The sequence below is a fragment of the Gastrolobium bilobum genome, unplaced genomic scaffold, assembly GCF_033153095.1.
Source record: "Gastrolobium bilobum isolate Gb01-03AN ecotype WA unplaced genomic scaffold, APGP_CSIRO_Gbil_v1 utg10177, whole genome shotgun sequence".
In the NCBI taxonomy this organism is placed as follows: Eukaryota; Viridiplantae; Streptophyta; class Magnoliopsida; order Fabales; family Fabaceae; genus Gastrolobium; species Gastrolobium bilobum.
The window spans coordinates 8721-29111 of NW_026898311.1; the positions used below are offsets into that span (position 1 = coordinate 8721).

At 36.4% G+C, this 20391-nt stretch overlaps 2 protein-coding genes across 2 annotated transcripts; one reads left to right on the forward strand and one right to left on the reverse strand.

The window, feature by feature from the left end:
• Positions 1 to 10062: 10062 nt before the first annotated feature.
• On the reverse strand, positions 10063 to 10686 carry LOC133314787 (WUSCHEL-related homeobox 1-like). The gene is given in 3 exon segments (XM_061516312.1): positions 10063 to 10366; positions 10492 to 10604; positions 10606 to 10686. Coding segments are annotated over 3 exon segments (498 nt in total).
• Positions 10687 to 16655: 5969 nt separating this feature from the next.
• LOC133314786 (pentatricopeptide repeat-containing protein At2g01390) lies at positions 16656 to 20102 on the forward strand. The gene is made up of 2 exons (XM_061516311.1): positions 16656 to 17408; positions 18392 to 20102. Exons 1-2 carry the CDS (start codon positions 16709 to 16711, stop codon positions 19396 to 19398), a joined length of 1707 nt encoding a protein of 568 aa, XP_061372295.1. The 5' UTR covers positions 16656 to 16708; the 3' UTR covers positions 19399 to 20102.
• The last annotated feature ends 289 nt before the right edge of the window (positions 20103 to 20391 follow it).

Below are 20391 nucleotides of genomic sequence, written 5' to 3' on the forward strand. Positions count from 1 at the left end.
TACTGATCATATGGCTTGTTGTGCTGACTCCTTTACTTCTTATCATCCTACCATTGGAACTCATACAATAGCCATAGCTGATGGCTCACACACATCAGTTGCGGGTTCTGGTGACATAAACTTACAGCAGTCCTTACATCTTAAATATGCTCTTCATGTTCTTAAACTCTCCACGGATCTTCTTTCTATTCATAAAATTACAAAAGATTTGAATTGTATTGTAACCTTCTTCCCTACCCATTGTGTTTTTCAGGATCTCGCCACGGGGAAGACGATTGGTAGTGCTAAAGAGCAAGGTGGGCTATACTATCTGGTGTCACAATCTCCCGCAAATAAAGTAACAGATCACATCTCGATGTCTCATGGTCAATCAACTACTGATTCTTTGATTTGGCTTCATCATAAGCGTTTGGGTCATCCTCCATTTGGTTTACTCAAGTCTTTATTTCCGTCATTGTTTTTGCCTAAGCCTGTTAAGTCTTTTCATTGTGATGTTTGTGAGTTTGCTAAGCATCATCGTGTGTCTTTTCCTTCTAGTAGTACTAAGAGTGTTGAACCTTTTGATCTTATTCATTCTGATGTTTGGGGTCCTTCTAAAGTTCCTCATGCTTCTGGAAATAGATAGTTTGTTTCTTTTATTGAAGATTGCACTCGTGTAACTTGGGTTTACTTAATGCGTGAAAATTCTGAGGTACCACAACTGTTCTTTCAATTTTATAAAATGGTTGAGACCCAATTTGGTAGAAAGATCAAGAGACTAAGAACAGATAATGGTACTGAATATGTTAATCACAGTTTTTCCCAATTTATATGAAATAATGGTATGATTCATGAACTTACTTGTGTTGACACCCCTCAACAGAATGATGTTGCTGAAAGAAAAAATCGTCACCTTCTTGAAGTGGCTCGTGCATTAATGTTTCAAACACATGTACCCAAATACTATTGGGGAGATGCTATTTTTACTGCAGTATTCTTGATCAACCGTTTACCCACTCGGGTCCTTGACCATGTAAGTCCTATTCACTATATAACTTCTTTTTTACCTTCTATTCCAACTGTGAGTCTTCCTCCACGAGTGTTTGGGTGTGTTGTTTTTGTTCATGTTCATAAAAATCATCGCAGTAAGTTGGACCCTAGGGCTATTAAATGTGTTTTTCTGTATGTTCCTGATAAGAAGGGCTACAAGTGCTATCACCCTAGTAGTAGGAAATTTTTTGTTTCTATGGATGTTACATTTTAGGAATCTGAGTCCTTTTTCCAAGGTCTTCATCTTCAGGGGGAGAATCCTTCACCTTCCTTCTTTGAGTCTTCAATATCTACTCATTTACCTGTGTCAGTGTATTCTCCTCTTGTTCCTGTTCCTCCTGTGTCTGTTCCTCCTGTGTTTGATCCTACTGTGAGTGATCCTCCTGTGACTTATACATCAAGTACACCAGAGATACGAAAGATTATGACACATGAGTTGGTATATCAAAGAAGGAAACAACCCACATTGCCTCAGCAGCAACCTCAATCGTCTGAACCACTGGTAAGTCCTGAATCTCATATTTCTGATCATGATACTTCTGATGACTTACCCATTACTACTGATTCTGATGATTTACCCATTGCTCTTAGAAAAGGAAAAAGAACTTGTTTCAAGAAATCTTGTTCCTCTTGTACTCAATACCCTATCTCCCATTTTGTTTCCTCTGCTAATCTTTCTGTGCAGCACAAAAGCTTTGTTTCAGCACTAGACCCTATTGCAATCCCAAAATCAGTATATGAAGCCTTGAAAGATGGGAATTGGGCTCAAGCCATGCAAGAGGAGATGAATGCATTGGAGAAAAATAAAACATGAGAGGTTATTGATAGACCTAATGGAAAGAAAGCAGTAGGGTGCAGATGGGTTTATGCCCTGAAATATAATTCTGAGGAACTATTGAGAGATACAAGGCTCGATTAGTTGCCAAAGGTTACTCTTAAACCTATGGCATTGATTATGAAGAAACATTTGCTCCAGTTGCAAAGATGAATACGGTGAGAGTCTTGTTATCCCTTGTTGCCCATTACAATTGGGATATAAATTAATTTGATGTGAAGAATGTTTTCCTCAATGGTGAGTTAGAAGAAGAAGTCTACATGGAAATCCCGCCTGGTTTTGATTCTGTGAAAGGAGAAAATAAAGTTTGTAGATTAAAAAAGGCCTTGTATGGATTGAAGCAGTCACCTCGTGCCTGGTTTGGAAAGTTTACTAAGGTTATGATGACCTTAGGATACAAACAGAGTCAAGAAGGTCACACTCTTTTTTTCAAGCACTCCCAAAATGGGAAGCTTACTATGCTCCTTGTATATGTTTATGATATTATTATCACAGGTGATGATTTTACGGAGAGACAGATTCTGTAAACACGGCTTGCCTCTGAGTTTGAAGTCAAAGACCTTGGGAAACTGAGATATTTCCTAGGGATAGAAGTATCTCATTCGAGCAAAGGAATTTTTATCAGCCAGAGGAAATATGTTCTTGATCTTCTCAAAGAAGCAGGAAAGCTCGGGTGTAAACCTTCTAATACTCCTGTTGAGCAGAATCACAAGATAGGCTATGAAGAAGAAAGTCCTCAGTTGATAAAGGACAATATCAACGGCTAGTTGGGAAATTGATATATCTGGCTTATACTAGACCAGACCTAGCTTATGCTGTTAGTATTGTCAGTCAGTTTATGCATGATCCAAAGGAGAAACACATGCAGGTAGTAGAGAGAATTCTTCAGTATTTTAAAGCTACTCCTGGTAAAGGACTGTTATTCCGACGTGATGGCAATCTCTCTTTAGAAGTCTACACTGATGCTGATTATGCCAGATCCGTGACTGACCGTCGATCTACAACTGGTTATTGCATGTTTCTTTGCGGTAACTTAGTGACATGGAGAAGTAAGAAACAAGATGTGGTTGCCAGTCAAGTGCAGAAGCTGAATTTCGACGTGATGACATTCTCTCTTTAGAAGTCTACACTGATGCTGATTATGCCGGATCCGTGACTGACCGTCGATCTACCACTGGTTATTGCATGTTTCTTTGCGGTAACTTAGTGACATGAAGAAGTAAGAAACAAGATGTGGTTGCCAAGTCAAGTGCAGAAGATGAATTTTGAGCTATGGCTCAAGGCATTTGTGAGTTACTGTGGCTAAAAATTGTACTTGATGATCTCAAAATAAAATGTGAGGGACCTATGAAGCTGCTATGTGACAATAAGTCCGCTATTTGTATAGCTCATAATCCGGTTCAACATGATCGGACTAAACATATTGAGGTCGACCGTCATTTCATCAAAGAGAAACTTGATAGCGGGTTGATTACCACTCCATACATTCCCACTGGACATCAATTAGCTGATCTATTGACAAAGGGACTTCCTTCAGACAGATTTCAAGAACTTACTGGCAAGCTGTGAATGATAAATATCTATTCCTCAGCTTGACGGGGAGTGTTGTATATATTAAGTCTTTTATTATTATTAGTATTTGTTGTATTGGGTCAAGCCCATTAGGTCAAGAATTAGGTTTTTTAGTCTCTATAAATAGAGACCTCTTTGTATCAGATTTATACACAATTCAATAATATTTGATAACCATTTTTCAAGTGTAATCTTCCTCCACTTAAAAAGTTGTTTGTTTACTTTAAAAAGTTCAGCTAGAAACAAACAATAGAAAAGCAATATTCTATCATTTAAGTAGCCATTTGCTAACATGCTTTCGGTGTTTCAGATTTCAGATTACGTATCAGTATTTGATTTTTGGCTGACATGATTGAACACATTTGACTTAATTATATATAATGCAAAATCCTAGTGTTATGCATGGTTGATTAATATATAAACGTATAATATTATATGGTTGAGTCTTGAGTGTTTAATCAAGCACTATATATATAAACAAAACATGGAAATATGGTCCAAACCAAATAATGAAACTTGTTGTGGATGCATGTTGGTTTAAATTTAAATAATATATATGGTCCCCCACTCACGGCTTCAACTTCAATGGCTGCAGCAGGAATATTTTGGCCTTCTTTTTACCCTCATGATGCTTGACGCCTCTTGAGTGACACGTCCTAATCTTAGCCCTTAATTTGTATGGTCTATGAAACGTGGATCATTCCCTAACGCAATATACCCTATACCTTATTATATAAGGATACAACTTCTTAATGGTGACAGGTTTAGCTATTCAAATTGGTAATGAAATTACGTTTGGGGAATATATGTTGGGTGTTTCATATTTTTATTTGACTTTTTTCAGTTCTCTTATAATATATAAAAATTGGTACTCTAGATTATCAAAACATAAAATGAACCAAAAAAAAGTAGGAGAATCTGATTTTTGTAGTGTTACTGTGTTAGTCTCTCATGTTAATGTTTCAGACTGTAAGCAAATAAGGCACTAACATGGAGGGTAATTTGTCTTCTGATCGTGCATATAATTAAGTTCAAGAAATATTATGTGTAGCTTAGATGGTTAGCCTAGGTAAAGGTTTGGACATAGAAAACTAAATTCAATCAAATCAGGATAACGAGCATTTTTTATATAAAAAAATATTAGTTCTAAATAATATCCTCACAACGTGATATATACATGGACAAACTATTTATATTTCATGTCACAGTTCTTGCACTCACTGTATAGTTGTTGTTGAAGACTTGAAGGGAGATACGGGGATTTTCTCTTAGTAAAACTCAAATTCAATTCTGATTATAAAAGTTTTTTTTAGCTGATAAACACTATGTATTAAAACTTTGCTTATATAATTTAATTAATCTTTCGTTTGAATCATGAACTTTACTTTAAATGCACCCGCTCTGCTCCCGTCGGAAAAATTTACAGTATTCCCCTGCTAGGTATAACGGATTAATGGGAGTGTACTACATCAACTTTTATTGTTTTGGAGAGAAAAAAAAAAAAACAATTTTTGTACTTTACATTATGTATACTCGAGAATATATAAAGTAAAATCTCCGGTAGCACCCGTTTGTCAATACTCCCGTTGTACTGCTCTCGCTCCCTTATGGTATATTGATGTGATTTCTTAATTGTCATAAATTGACCTGCATAGTTTAGTCCACCAGAACATTGATTGTGATGAACAGCATTATACAACAGCAATTTTTTTTTTTTCCATGTATGCAACGAAAGAACAAAAGATTTCTCCAACCCATGTTCATAGTTACTTCAACGTCACAAGTCTGTCACATCTTATTCCCATTTCAGATACTATGTCTCAAATCAAACCCTCACATCAAATTCCTTATACGTTCTTCATTTAAGTCCCCTTTCCCTTCATCCACTCTCTTTCCCGTTTCTCGCTTCATATTAGAATCAACATGCATACATATATATATATATATATATATATATATATATATATATATATATCAAGTTACTCAAATAAGGCCTATAAACACTAACCCCTAAGATCTAAATACTCCTTATGATTTAACCAACATAGTCCAAATGCAATTTAAGGCAAAATACCTCATTCAAACTCAAGTCTCTTATTACAGCACCAAATTCTTGAAACATAACATCAATAACAATAAAAGCAGTGCTATTTTCCAACAAAATACAATATTTAATACAGTCCCATCATTTTACAAACATAGCAAGTTTTTCTAATCAGTTCTTCAATGGAAGGAACTCAAAAAACGCGCCTGTAGACAAAAAGAAAAACAAAAAAGAATATAACTTTACATCTCAAGCAACAATATCCGAATGATAAATTAAAAAGAAAAGCAACTACATATAAGATGGATCTCTAACAAACAAAACTCAAAAAAAATCAAGGTATGATCAGAACCTCTAATTTATATCTTCATTATCAGCTTTTATAGAAAAGTATGAAAGGATTGAATGATAAGTGTTGTATTGCTTTGTGGCAGATAGCTAATTATATATACAAATGACAACAAACTGAAACAAACGATAACAAACTATCGTAACAATACTATATGGAGAACAAACAAACTATCTTAACCAAACTATACAGATACAAGATATTAACAAACTCTTCCTAAAGACTTGGTCTTCATTAGTTGAAGAATAAGATCAAAGGTGATCTTATCCTAACACTCCCCCTCAAGTTGGAGCATGTAATGAAGAAATGCCCAACTTGCTGCGAAGAAAACCGAATTGCTTCATGCCAAGGGCTTTGGTAAAAATGTCTGCAATCTGTTGATCGGAACGAACATAAGAAGTAGCGATTGTATTTCGTAAAACATGATCTCGCACAAAATGACAATCGATTTCTATATGCTTGGTGCGTTCGTGGAACACTGGATTAGCAGCTATTTGCATAGCAGATTGGTTATCACAATGTAAAAGCATTGGCTGTGAATGGGGAACATCAAGAGAGTTTAAGAACGATTTGATCCATAATAACTCAGCTGTGGCTGCTGCCATTGCGCGATATTCAGCCTTTGCAGAGGAGCGTGACACTGTAGGCTGTTTCTTTGTTTTCCAAGAGATAGGGGAAGTGCCTAACATAATAAAATAGCCTGTGACTGATCGCCTGGTAAGTGGACAGCTAGCCCAATCGGAATCAGAATAAGCTCGAAGAAGAAGGTCATTTTCTGATTGAAGCAGTAATCCTTGACCGGGGTTAGCTTTTATGTATCGCAAAATACGTAAGACAACTTCATATTGAGCTTCGGTGGGATTCTGCATGAATTGCGATAAAACATGGACGGAGTAGCTTAACTCGGGTCTGGTAATAGTCAGATAAACTAGACGTCCTATGAGCCTTCTGTACCGTGCTGGATCCGAGAAAGTGGGACTTTCTGTAATAGCAAGTTTATGATTTGTTTCAAGAGGAAAGTCACAAGGTTTGCATGCAAGGAGGCCAGCATCTTCCAATATGTCGAGAGCATATTTTCGTTGGCTTAGAAAGAGACCAGAAGAACTGTGAGCCATTTCTATTCCAAGAAAATATTTTAAAATCCCCAAATCTTTGATATGGAAGCATGAGTGGAGGAAAGTTTTGACAGCATTGCATGTGGTTGCATCATCCCCAGTTAAGATAATATCATCAACATAGATGAGAAGAGCGATGAAGTGACCATTCTTGTGTAAGGTGAATAGAGTATAATCAGCCTTAGATTGAGTAAAACCGTAGGACTCAAGAGATGACCGCAACTTAGCAAACCAATTTCTGGGGGACTGTCGCAATCCATAGAGTGATTTATATAAGCGGCATACTTGATGGGGTTTGTGATGCTGGAAGCCTTGAGGAACTCGCATATAAACTTCCTCTTTAAGATCTCCGTGTAAGAAGGCGTTTGTAACATCTAACTGGTATAATTTCCACTTCTTGGCAGCTGCTACTGCCAGAAGTGTCCTCACACTAACCATCTTTGCTACAGGAGCATATGTGTCAAAGTAATCTTCGCCAGGTATTTGATTATTACCAGCAATTACCAGCCGTGCTTTGAATCGCTCCACAGTACCATCTGAATTGTATTTGATGCGGTAGACCCACTTACAAGGGATTGCACGTTTACCAGGTGGCAAAGAAGTAAGCTCCCATGTTTTGTTTTGCTCAAGTGCATCAATTTCCTTTCGCATTGCTAAACGCCATCGTTCATCTGTGACAGCTTCTTTGAATGATTTAGGTTCGACTCCAGAAGAAATGGCAGCAAGAAACTGTTGATGTTCGGGAGAAAATTTAGAACAAGAAACAAAGTTAGTAATGGGATAAGGAATACCTGAGGATAGACTGGAGGAGGTAGAAGAGGCTGCTGGATTATGTGCTATGACATTGGTGCATGTATAATCCTTGAGATGTTTGGGAGGATGGCGAGAACGATGACCACGACCCAAAGTTTCTGATGCAGTAGTTGATGGTATTTGAGACTGTTCATGTTGGTCGACTAGATTATCTGATGTAACAGTTCCTGGTAGTATGGAGTGTTCATAGTGTGCAACCAAAGGTAAAGAGCGTTGGTCAACATCTGCAGGAGTTGTAGGATGTGGTGCAATTTCGCAATCAACTGATTGAGTGGAAGAAGATGTGTCGTGTGCAGCCGGTGTTGGTTCTGCTTCAACATGAGACTGCATCAGTTGGGAAACTTCAATGTTGGTAGGAGTTTCTGTTTGGGTTTCATAGGGAAAGATGGTTTCTTCAAATACCACATCTTTAGAGACAAATATGGTCTGTGTATCAAGGTTATAAAGCCTCCATCCTTTCTTGCCAAAAGGGTATCCCAGAAACAGGCATCGGACTGACCTTGCAGCAAACTTGTCTGACGATTTGGGACGTGGATGAGCATAACAAAGGCATCCGAAGACACGAATGTGATCGTAGTTTGGTGTACGATTAAAAAGGCGTTCAAATGGAGTCTGTCCTTGAAGAAGAGGTGTCGGGGTCCTGTTGATTAGATGAACAGCAGTGAGAACACATTCTCCCCAAAATTCAATGGGAAGATGAGCTTGAAAGCGTAGTGCCCGTGCTACATTCAAAATGTGTCTGTGTTTCCGTTCGACTCGTCCATTTTGTTGTGGTGTGTCCACACATGATGTTTGGTGTATAATCCCCATGTCTGAGTAAACCTTACGAAGATTAGTAGCACAGAACTCTGAACCATTGTCGGATCGTATTATTTTGACATTGGCATTGAACTGAGTACGAACCATCAAGAGAAACTGAGATAAGTATTGGAACGTTTCAGTTTTAGTCTTCATTAAATAAACCCAGACATTTCGGCTAAAATCATCCACAATAGTTAAAAAATATCTTGCACCAGTTAAAGAAGCAGTTTGATATGGACCCCATATGTCACAATGAATAAGATCAAAACATGAAGTAGTTTTATTAATGCTAACAGGAAATACAGTGCGAGTTTGTTGTGCTCTAAGGCAAATATCGCATACTGAAGAAGAAATTTCCTTATGTTTATTCATTGTAACAAAAGGGAGAAAATGCAAGGACTGAAACGACGGATGACCCAAGCGACGATGCCAAATATCTGCAGTCTGTTGTTTTTGAGCAGTACATGCAGTAAGGGAGGATCTTTTATTTAAGGAGTCATGCACATAAACACCAGCCTGCAATCTACCCAGTCCAATCTTGATCCTCGTTGTGGGGTCCTGCAATTCACATCCAGTGTGAGTAAAAGAAATAATGCAATTTGTATCAGCAAGTAATTGAGCAACTGAGATAAGATTGCATTTTAATTGTGGAACATATAACACATCCTGAAGAATAATATTGGATGTCAACTGAAAAATTCCTCGTTGAACTGATACGAGTTGATCACCATCTGGTAAGCCTATGGAAGTAGGTGGAATGGATTCAACATTCGAGATTAATTGAAGATTCCCAGTCATGTGTTGAGAAGCACCACTATCCACTAACCAGGTGTAATTTGGAATGTGCTTACCAGAAAGTGTTGTAGTATTAGCAGAGGGTGTAGAGGGAGAGACAACCATGTTGGCAATCTGCTGAAGAATCTCAGGAGTCAGATTTGGAACGAAATTCGGGTTGGAAAACGTAGGTATGGCAGCTGCGGTTTGTGGTGCAGGAGAACTAATTGTGTAGTTCCTTTTGTCATAGGGTTTGCCACGTCCTCTACCCCGACCATAGGGTGGTTTGCCATGAAGTTGGTAACATTTAGAGACATCATGGTATAGCTTACCACAGTGGTTGTCATTGGCAGCGGAAGAATCTGAATCAGCCATGGGAAATTGGATCGTTACTGTTAAACTGATACCATATAGAAAAGTATGAAAGGATTGAATGATAAGTGTTGTATTGCTTTGTGGCAGATAGCCAATTATATATACAAATGACAACAAACTGAAACAAACGATAACAAACTATCGTAACAATACTATATGGAGAACAAACAAACTATCTTAACCAAACTATACAGATACAAGATATTAACAAACTCTTCCTAAAGACTTGGTCTTCATTAGTTGAAGAATAAGATCAAAGGTGATCTTATCCTGATCTTATCCTAACAGCTTTTATATTTATGTATATAAAGAAACAATAATGAAGATAATTATGTTAATATGGTTTTTTATATACCTAAGTCTTTCTTTTAGTATCAAAGTCACGGGGGTGACCCTCAGCAGCTGATTCCATTTGACGGCGGCGCTTCTGCCTTTCTCTTGCTTTGTGATTCTGAAACCAATAGAAAACATTTTTCCCTTCAATTTTTCCAAATCTTCTAAGTTGTGCAGTTATTTGCTGGATTTGCTCTGCAGATGGTGTTCTTGTCCCTTTTCTATACAACTCTTCCAATGCTCTTAGCTGCTCCGGGGTAGGGTTCCACCTTGAACTCACCACAACTGGTGGAGTATTATTGAACTCTCTCTTGCTCTGCTCTGCTCTGCCGCTGATGCTAAAACAAGAAAGCTTTTACATTAATTTGCATACCATCTCACATGAATATATAAAGACAAAACACTGGATATATACAACCACAGAGAGAGATATATAGAGAGAGGGGGGAACAACATACCCAGATTGTGATATTGTGAAAAGAAATCATTGTCATGAATGAGGCTCAAGCAAGGAGTGTTTGTAGTTGAAGTGTTGATAGGTGAAGTCATTGGCCTAGGCATGAGATCGAGGCCTGAGTTTCCTTCCATTGAATGCATAATCAGCCATGTTGAACTCACCACCTTCATTGTAACCCACCAGCCACATAGCTGGCTGTTATATATAGTCTTAAATTATCAAAAAGCAAAAGCTAGGTTTTTAATTTGTCACTCCGAGTGTAGCAGTGATGGGCTGATGATAGATGGAAAAGCTTATAAATGGAATGAGATATATAAAAATCATTAATCTAGCCTCACCCAATAGCTTAAGCTTTTGGGTTGAATTGGTTCTTTAAATGGTATCAGAGCCTCGGTGTATCGCGTTCGATCCTCACCGCCCCCCACTTTCTTTCTAGTGGAATTTTTTTCTTCGCACAGTTAGGTGGACCTGTGCATTGTCCACCCTTCAAGCCCAGTGGACTATCGTGTGAGAGGGCGTGTTGAGATATATAAAAACCATTAATGTAGCCTCACCCAATAACTTAAGTTTTTGGGTTGAATTGGTTCTTTACATATAATATGTAATGAAAATGAAATGAAAGATATATAATAATAATAATTAAGGGGAATGGAAAGCAAAAGTGAAATGGTGGAGTGCCAGAAATGGAGCAGAAGTTGAGAAAATAAAAGAGGAAAAAATGGAATGAGTGTGTAGTGTTGTTGAGCATGCAAGGTTGTGATGTGCATGAAAAAATGGAAATGCCTAGCTAGTTGAAATGAAAAGTAGACAAGGCTTATATATGGTAAATATAGGTTACTATATGCTAACAAAGAAGGCCATTGTTGAGGGAGAGTGACCATTTTGCCACGTTTCGACAAAAAAATTATCAGACTGCCACGCCAACAGTAAATTTTGCCAAAATGCCACGCGGCATAATTCGCTACACAGTGTAGCGAATTATGTATGCAAGTAATTCGCTACACAGTGTAGCGAAATATGCCACGTCAGAGCCAAAAATGCCACATGTCAAATTTTGCAAAATTCGCTTTATGTAGCGAATTTTGCAAAATTTGACATGTGGCATTTTTGGTTCTGTGCGTTCTGACGTGGCATATTTCGCTACACAGTGTAGCGAATTATGCCGCGTGGCATTTTGACAAAATTTACTGTTGGCGTGACAGTGTGTTAATTTTTTTATTCAAACATGGCACTTTGGTCACTCCTCCCATTGTTGAAAGTGAGTTAGTTGAGCTGAAACTGTGAAGTATTTGTGTCTCAGACATATTCAGAGATGGGGATTGATCACTCTCTCTCTAGTACTCTAGCTTATGAGAAGGAGAGATATAGATAGATATAGAGAGAGAATGGTGTTGGTTTAATATGGGACAAAATGAGGCGGACATGAGGTTGACTAGCTAGGCTGTTTTGGAGAGAGAAAGAGAGAGAGAGAGGATGAAGAGACAAAGGCAAAAAAGAAAAGCAAAGAGGGAGAGTCAGTGAGGAAGGAAAAGGAGGAAGCGTGGAATTCTGGGAGATTTTTGGGAGTAGGGAATGAAAAACGACGTGACGATGATGAGTGTTATCATGAGCCTCCTCATCACCCCTTCTCTTTTCTCTCCTCACATTTATTATTCTCTTCATGTCTCGTGCCTTTCACACTAATTCTCAATCCGAACTGCCCCTCTCTCCCTCTCTCCTCCTCCTCTTTCACCCTTAACCTTTTCTTTGTCTATTCTACTACTCTCTACGGAGATATTTGATCTTTCTCAAATCTTAAATTTTCACTTTCACCATATTAATTATATATATATCAATTGTTATGTAAATAACCAATATAAGCTATGGTTAATTAATAATGGTGTATATATATATATGGGATTGATCTTAATTTTAGGCTTTGAGTTGTTTTATGTAATTTTGAGCAGTATATATAGTACCCAGATATATATAGTAGCATCATTGAAATGATAAATTTACAACTATGAGCTGGAGCTAGCAAAATAGAAAATTTACTGTTACCCATTTGGAATCTTCCTTCTATGGTCCAGACCCATTTATTGGATTAAATTGATCATATGGGGGGTTTGTCCAGTGATAAGCAAATCTTGTCCCATGTCCTCTCTCTCTCTTTGTGTGTGTGTCTGTGTGTGTGGCTTGGTTTGCATCTCTCTCTCTCTCTCTCTCTCTGTTTGCCTCTTAGGTATAGCCCCTTGGTCATTATGATGGAATGACTCAATTCTCGAGTACCTTAGGGTGGAACTCTGTCATGGCTGATATACGAATTTGAAAGCTATAATTGATTAATTATTTCTAGCTTTTTGTTGTGGGGAGGGCCTACGTCCTGCAAATTCTGAATACCTACTATTTGCATGTCTGTTATTTATGAGATGTGCATGCAAAAATATGTAATGAAAGTACCATGCAAACTACAGAACAATGCATCCACTATATACTGTGAGTCTGTAATATATATATATATATATATATACACATGAGATTTGTATTTGTTATTTAACATGATATAACAAATTTTCTTACATATATAACATTTTGTGGGGTTCACACTTTTTGAAGAAAAAAAAAAAAAAAAATTACGGCATGCAAAACGAATCTCTATAACATGACACAATTATTTTTATTACAATATAACTCTTATAAAATTCTATATATATATATATATATATATATGTGTATTGTGCATTTCTCTATTACTGCACTGCTAATAAAAGCCCTAATCACTTGTCATTTCTGGCTACGCAAACCAAACCAAAATCACCCCTAGTCAAAATATCACAAGGGTGGCCCCCCTAAACTGTAAGGTTCTTTCTGATCCTTTAGGCTTCAGCTGCAATTAGTCGGCTCTTTGACCAGTTGGGGTTTTTTTGTGATTTTAATTTATCAATTTATTATTTGATTCAAGGTATTTATGAATGGTGGTCATTTAGTGACGCGAGAGGGACCCAGCATCATTGAGTGCCGCTATCATCTCCCATGTCACTCACACTTTTTATTTTTTTTTTATTTTTTTCTATTGAGTGCCGCCCTCCCTCCCCCGGGGCACTCACAGAATTGTGTCAAGTGGCAAAATTTGATTATTCCTATTACCATCAAATTTCAGAAAGTCATAACTTTTGACTCGGGTATCCAAATCGGATGATTTTTTTTAATTTCATATAAATTTTCGAGATCTACGTAATGATATCTCATTTGACATATTTTATCTCTCACAAACATAATTCAAATCTGTAAAAAAGTGTAATTAGTGTTGCAATTTTGAACTATATTAATGGAAGGTAAAATATATTAAATGAGATGTCATTGCGTAGATCTCGAAAAGTTATGTGAAATAAAAAAAAATCATCTGATTTGAAAACCCGAGTCAAAAGTTATGGCTTTCTGTAGTTTTACGGTAATATGAGTGACCAGATTGTGTCACTTGGCACAATTCTGTGAGTGCCTCAGGGGAGGGGACGGCACTCAATAGAAAAAAATAAAAAAGTGTGAGTGAAGCGTGAGGATGGTAGCGGCACTCAATAACGCTGAGTCCTTCTCATGTCACTAAATAACTCCATTCATAAATCCCTTGAAACAAATACGAAATTGATAAATTAAAGCTGGGTGAAAGAGCCAGAATTAGTCAATGGCGTAATTTAGGAGGCATGTGCATGGGAATGTTTTCTTCTTCAAGGATCTCTTGTCTTTTACTGCGTTTAAATAATAATAAAACATAGCTCATAACTAACATATCATGAATCTAGCTAAGTAGTCAAGTCCTATTTTATATTTTCTTTTTCTTTTTCTTTTTTGGGATACTCGATCTACATAATATAATGTTACCCGTGAATCCTGATTCACGTATATAGCTGGTCACCTTTTTTGGTGATGGAGTTATTCCAAGCTTCAAAAGTGTGCTGTGCAGGGATTAATTTTTCTTCAGTTTTATAGGCCTCTATTTTTTTCCCAAGTCTACAAAATGTGCAGTGTTAAAGAATCAAAACAAATAACGATTAAATTTGATCCAAAAAATAAATAAATAACGATTAAATGTTTTGGTACATGTGTTGGGAAAAGGGTAGGAAGGTTTAAGTGAAGAAAGGTGAAAGACAAAACATGTTTACTTTTCTTTTCTTTTTTTCGATGAGCAAACATGTTTTCTTTTAGCATAAACTTGGAAGCACGAAAATATGAGGAATTAATTAGCAAAACAACTTTTAATTCTTTGATAATTAGACGAGAGAATCATTTTAAAAGTTAAGCTAAATTCAATTTGTAAAACATTGTTGCATACATGAGTCCACATTTACCCGCATTGGCATGCATTGTTTTCATAAAAATTCAAGTGACACTGGTCTTAGTCTTATTTAAGAATTTCCCTATTTCCCAAGAGTATAGTAAGACTTCCAATCTTGCAACGCCAAAACATGATGAAAGCAATTACACTCGAAGGGACAAGAGTTCAGAGGGGACAGCTAGAGCTTTTTCCCCATAAAGGGCAAAAAGGATTGTAAATATATTATTTACAAAATATGATTTAGGCTGTTTTTCTTTTACTGTGCACTCCAATTCCATCTAATTTCTAAGATTATATATATATATATATATATATATATATATATATATATATATATATATATAAATTATATTTATTTCTCTAAAATTAACCGTTTCAAAACATGCATTTATTACATATCTTCTCACTTATATTACATTCTCAGTAATCAACAAATATCGCAACAATTCATTAAACAAAAATAATTTTTACACATTCTACATAAAAAAATAAATAATACTTACACATAAATTTTATGCTTTATTTACACATAAATATGTTTCAATTGTTTTTATTTTATTTTATTATCTTAAAATAAAATAATATTTTTTTTAACATGTGTTTTAAAGACGTTGACACATCTTTTTTTAAGCTAAAAAATATTTTTAAGTTAAAAATTAAAAAATAAAGCTAAAAGTTGTTTAATGATTATATAAAGTTGTTCCGATGATTTTGAAGAAAGAGAGATGAAATAAATTTTTATCATGATGGATTATTAAGGTAAAAGATAAAATTTATAAATATAAGTTTAAAATAAAAGTAAAACTATAAAATAATTATGAGGACTCCAAAAAGTTGACATACATTTTAAAAAAGAAAACTCCTCCTGGCTTTTAGCTATTAATTTTTTTCTGCATTATTAAAAAAAAAAACTTTATGTTTAGGAGAAGAAAAGTTGAAAATAAGACATTCTAAACAGGCACTAAAGTTCATTTTTTTTTTATATTAAATTACTCTTGAATAATGGTTACGTTAAATTCATCGAATGAGTGTGTTAGATTCAAATGGTAGAATTGCAAGTGAATCGCACCAAATATAAAGGGTTTGTACATTTCATTATTATTATTTTCAAATTATTGCACTGAACATTGGTTAACATAAAATCTGTTAGACGAGTGTTATATACTAATTAAGGTGGGGGGTTGCACGTGACTCCCACATGAATCACACGAAATATAGAAGGCTTGCATATCTCAATATTTTGGTACTTCACAAGATTTATGTCATTGCCCGTGACAAAAACCACTTTCCCCAAAACTTTAGACGATCATATTGCATTATAGGCAAATTAGCTATATGGTACTAAGACCAAATATTAAATTCCAAAAAAGAAGAAGCTATATGGTACTAAGACAGGTGATGATGTTTTTTTTAGCGCAATTTGAGAAATGAGATTGCTAAGTTGTCTTATATAATTAATTAGATCCTTTCCAAATATTCGATCAAGAACGTTCAGAGAATCACCTTTTACTTATTTTGTGGAATATTTGTGATTCATACTCAACAAACTGTTGATAACAAATAACAATCACCCAACAAACGGTGATGGTATCTCTAATATTTCCATTTTGCAGATACTGCTTCTCTTGGTCCCTTTTTGCTTAATTTATTTTAACTTTGGCTTACAGTAAATTTAGTTTTATCTTAGTGCAAATTTTCTTGTAATTTGTGATTTTTTTTTTAATAATTATGTTTGTAATCATTGGGCCAGTCTACATAATTAAGGGCCCGTTTGGAACTTTGAATTGTTTATGGTGGCTATGGCACCGAAGTTTCGCATAGTCATCGATGTTCAGTAACAGAATATCTAAGCTCCATGGATTTCTCAGAAACCTTATTCCTTCTCCTTCCGCGAAAGCCATGCATTCCCTTCATCAACATCAACCCAAACAAAAAAACAAACCCATTGCTCCATTTCGCAGCAACAACAACAACATGAAGAAACCCATGAAATTGAAGAAGAAGAAGAACGATTCTTCTTCTTCTTCCTCTGATCCGAGAGAGTATACGAGGAACCTCATTGGGAAAATTTACAGAACGTTAAAGTTTTCAACTTGGGATTCTGCTCAGCAAGAGCTTGAGAATCTCCCCGTGAAATGGGACTCTTACACGGTGAACCAGGTTCTCAAGTCACACCCTCCAATGGAGAAAGCGTGGTTATTCTTCAATTGGGCTTCTGGGATCAGAGGGTTCAAGCATGACCAGTACACTTACACAACGATGCTGGATATTTTCGGAGAAGCTGGGAGGGTTTCATCCATGAAACACGTTTTCCAGCAGATGCAGGAGAAGGGGATTAAGATTGATTCTGTTACTTACACTTCCATGATGCATTGGCTATCGAGTTCGGGGAACGTGGATGAGGCAGTGGAGATGTGGGAACAAATGAAATTCAAGGGATGTTCCCCAACTGTTGTTTCTTACACTGCTTATATGAAGATTCTGTTTGATAATCACAGAGCGAAGGAGGCTACTGATGTTTACAAGGAGATGCTTCACTCTGGCTCTGTACCAAATTGTTATACTTACACGATATTAATGGACTATCTTATTGGGTCTGGTTAGTGTGCCTTCAACCTGTTTGTTATGTGGTCTATGAGGGCATTCAGTCCTTGTCTTTGCCAGTTAAATGATATATGGGGAAAATAGGAACAGTGGCCAAAGTGCCACTGTTGGAAAAAAAAATATCAAAATGTCACGCCAACAGTAAATTTTGTCAAAATGCCATGTGTCATATTTCGTTACACTGTGTAGCGAAATATGTGCACATAATTCGCTACACAGTGTAGCGAAATATGCCATGTCAGAATGCACAGAACCAAAAATGGCACATGTCAGACAGGGAGAATTTCGCTACACTGTGTAGTGAAATTCTTCCTGTTTGACACGTGGCATTTTTTGTTTTGACATAGCATATTTCGCTACACTGTGTAGCGAAATATGCCACGTGGCATTTTGACAAAATTTACTGTTAGCGTAGCATTTTGGTATTTTTTTTTTTTCCAACCGTGGCACTTTGATCACTGTTCCGGAAAAATATATATTCAAGTTGGTGGTTCTTAACAATGGCATAAACGTATAATTTATTATTGGTTCTTTTATCCTTTGGTGATGCTACTATTTTATAACTAAATGAACTTAAAACTCCAGCTGAACTTGTCATGATTCTTTGCTTTTGAGTTTGACACTTTGACCGAAGGATAAGTTTACTTGCGGAAAGCTCAAGCTTAACTAGCCTAATGACATTCGCATTCTATAATTCCCCTTGGGACGTATTGAGAACCATATGATCTCAGTCTTAAAAAAAAAAATAATAATAATATTTTTACTTTGCTTGCGTCATTTATAAAGGGAAGAACATATTACTTGGGTTTAAAAAATTCAGCAGATCAGAGTGATTGCTTCCATGCAGTGAACTTTTGGCGCAATTTCATTTAGAAACATCTAACTGCCACAATTTGTCACCCATCCCGAGTTGTGCTGTCATTTGTTTATTGTGAAGTTGAAGGCAGTAATGGTTATTCTTGTTTTTGTGTATTTTAGGAAAATGCAAAGAAGCCCTTGAGATTTTTGAAAAGATGCAAGAGGCTGGGGTGCAACCTGATAAAGCTGCATGCAATATTTTGATTGAGAGGTGTTCTAAAGTTGGTGGGACTGTGCTCATGAACCAAATCCTTCAGTATATGAAAGAAAACTGTCTTGTTCTTCGCTACACTGTTTTTGTGGAAGCATTGGAAGCTTTAAAAATTGCTGGTGAGAGTGATACCCTTCTAAGGCAAGTCAATCCACACTTTTATATGGATTGTAGCATAAGGAAGAAGGCAAATGACAGTGTCATAGTTGCTGCAGATTCTCCTACTAATATAGATAAAGAGCTTCTATTTGTTCTCCTGAAAGATAAAAATTTTGTTGCTATTGACCATTTACTTGCAGGGATGATGGATAAGAAAATACCTCTAGATCATAAGGTTATCTCGACCATTATAGAAGTAAACTGTAGTCACTGCCGACCTGATGGGGCTTTGTTGGCTTTCAAGTATAGTGTGACAATGGGAATAAGTATTGAGAGAACAGGATATCTTTCCTTAATGGGCTTGTTGACCAGATCAAATATGTTTTCAAAGATGGTGGAAATTGTTGAGGAAATGACTAGAGGTGGGCATTCTCTTGGAATCTATCTGGCTTCACTTTTAATCTATAGGCTTGGTTGTGCTAGGAAGCGAACTTTAGCCACAAAGATTTTCAGCTTATTACCTGATAACCATAAGTGCACTACTACCTATACTGCTTTAATTAGCGTTTACTTCTCCGCTAGAAGAGTTAATGAGGCACTTGAGATTTACAAAATCATGTGCAGAAAAGGATTTTGTCCTACGAGAGGCACTTATAATGTACTAATAGCCGGTTTGGAGAGAAATGGTAGATATTCTGAAGCAGAACATTATATGAAAGCAAAGAAAAGCCTACATGCTAAGAGTGGATCTCAGGAAAATGTTTGCATAGACGGAAAGATATGCGACCTTCTGTTTGCTCTGGATATAATACATTGATTTTGGTGCGCTGAGAGTTCTCATTGTTGATTCAAGTTGAGGGCATGTTGAGTAGTTGCTATTGGAGAGTGGAGATATGCCAGTTATGCTGCATGGCACCTGCTGCTTATCTGTCAATAAAAAACGGGTATTCTGGTCCAAGATCCAGTTCATTAGAGATGTCAGTAACTGTCGGGTCATCTGCCTGTAATTGCAACATCTTGCAGAAAATGTTAGGAATATGGAACAGATGAACTCGAGCATTATGTTCTTCAAAACAACCATATGATACATAAAACAAGAACATTATGAAGTATGCTCCCCCATGCAGATGCTTGTAACTTTGATGTCCTAGTCAAAGAAGGGATTTGTGGTTGATAAAGTGTGAGATGTCAGCTATACACATGTACTGAAAAGTCCCCTGCGTTAATATCAAGGTAAAATTGCTCTGGAATTATGTCTTCTCCTTCGTGAGTACTTTGGTGATTTGGACATTCACTGATAAATTTTCAGCTGGGCGGGTGCCAATTACATGGATGAGCAAGATCCCAGTTTCAAAATCCCATATTGCAGTTTTCATGGAAAGATTAAGATTTAGCTTTCTCTCATAGGCAAAAGTGTAGCATAATATATTTAACCTACTTATAGAAGAGACTTCTCTTTACCCACATCCTCTTTGCGTGTCTGTGTGATACTTTTTTTTTTTTTGGTATCTATGTGTGATACTCAATTCTTGAAGAAATCATGTACGGAAATTCCAAAAAAAAATTATTTATGAAATTAAAGTTGAGAATATGGAGTCCTTCCTTGTTCTGTTGCTCTCTCTTTTGGATGATCCTTCTCTTAAAATTTAAATAGCAACAATGATATGATGGTTTTTCGGATGATCTTTCAGTTGAGTGGATGGAATATAACTACCAAAATAAGCATCCATCAGAGCTTAGGATATTGGAGCTGCTACTGCTACAAGTGCTCAATGGTTCAATGTCCAATGTATTCTTTTTTTTCTTTTTC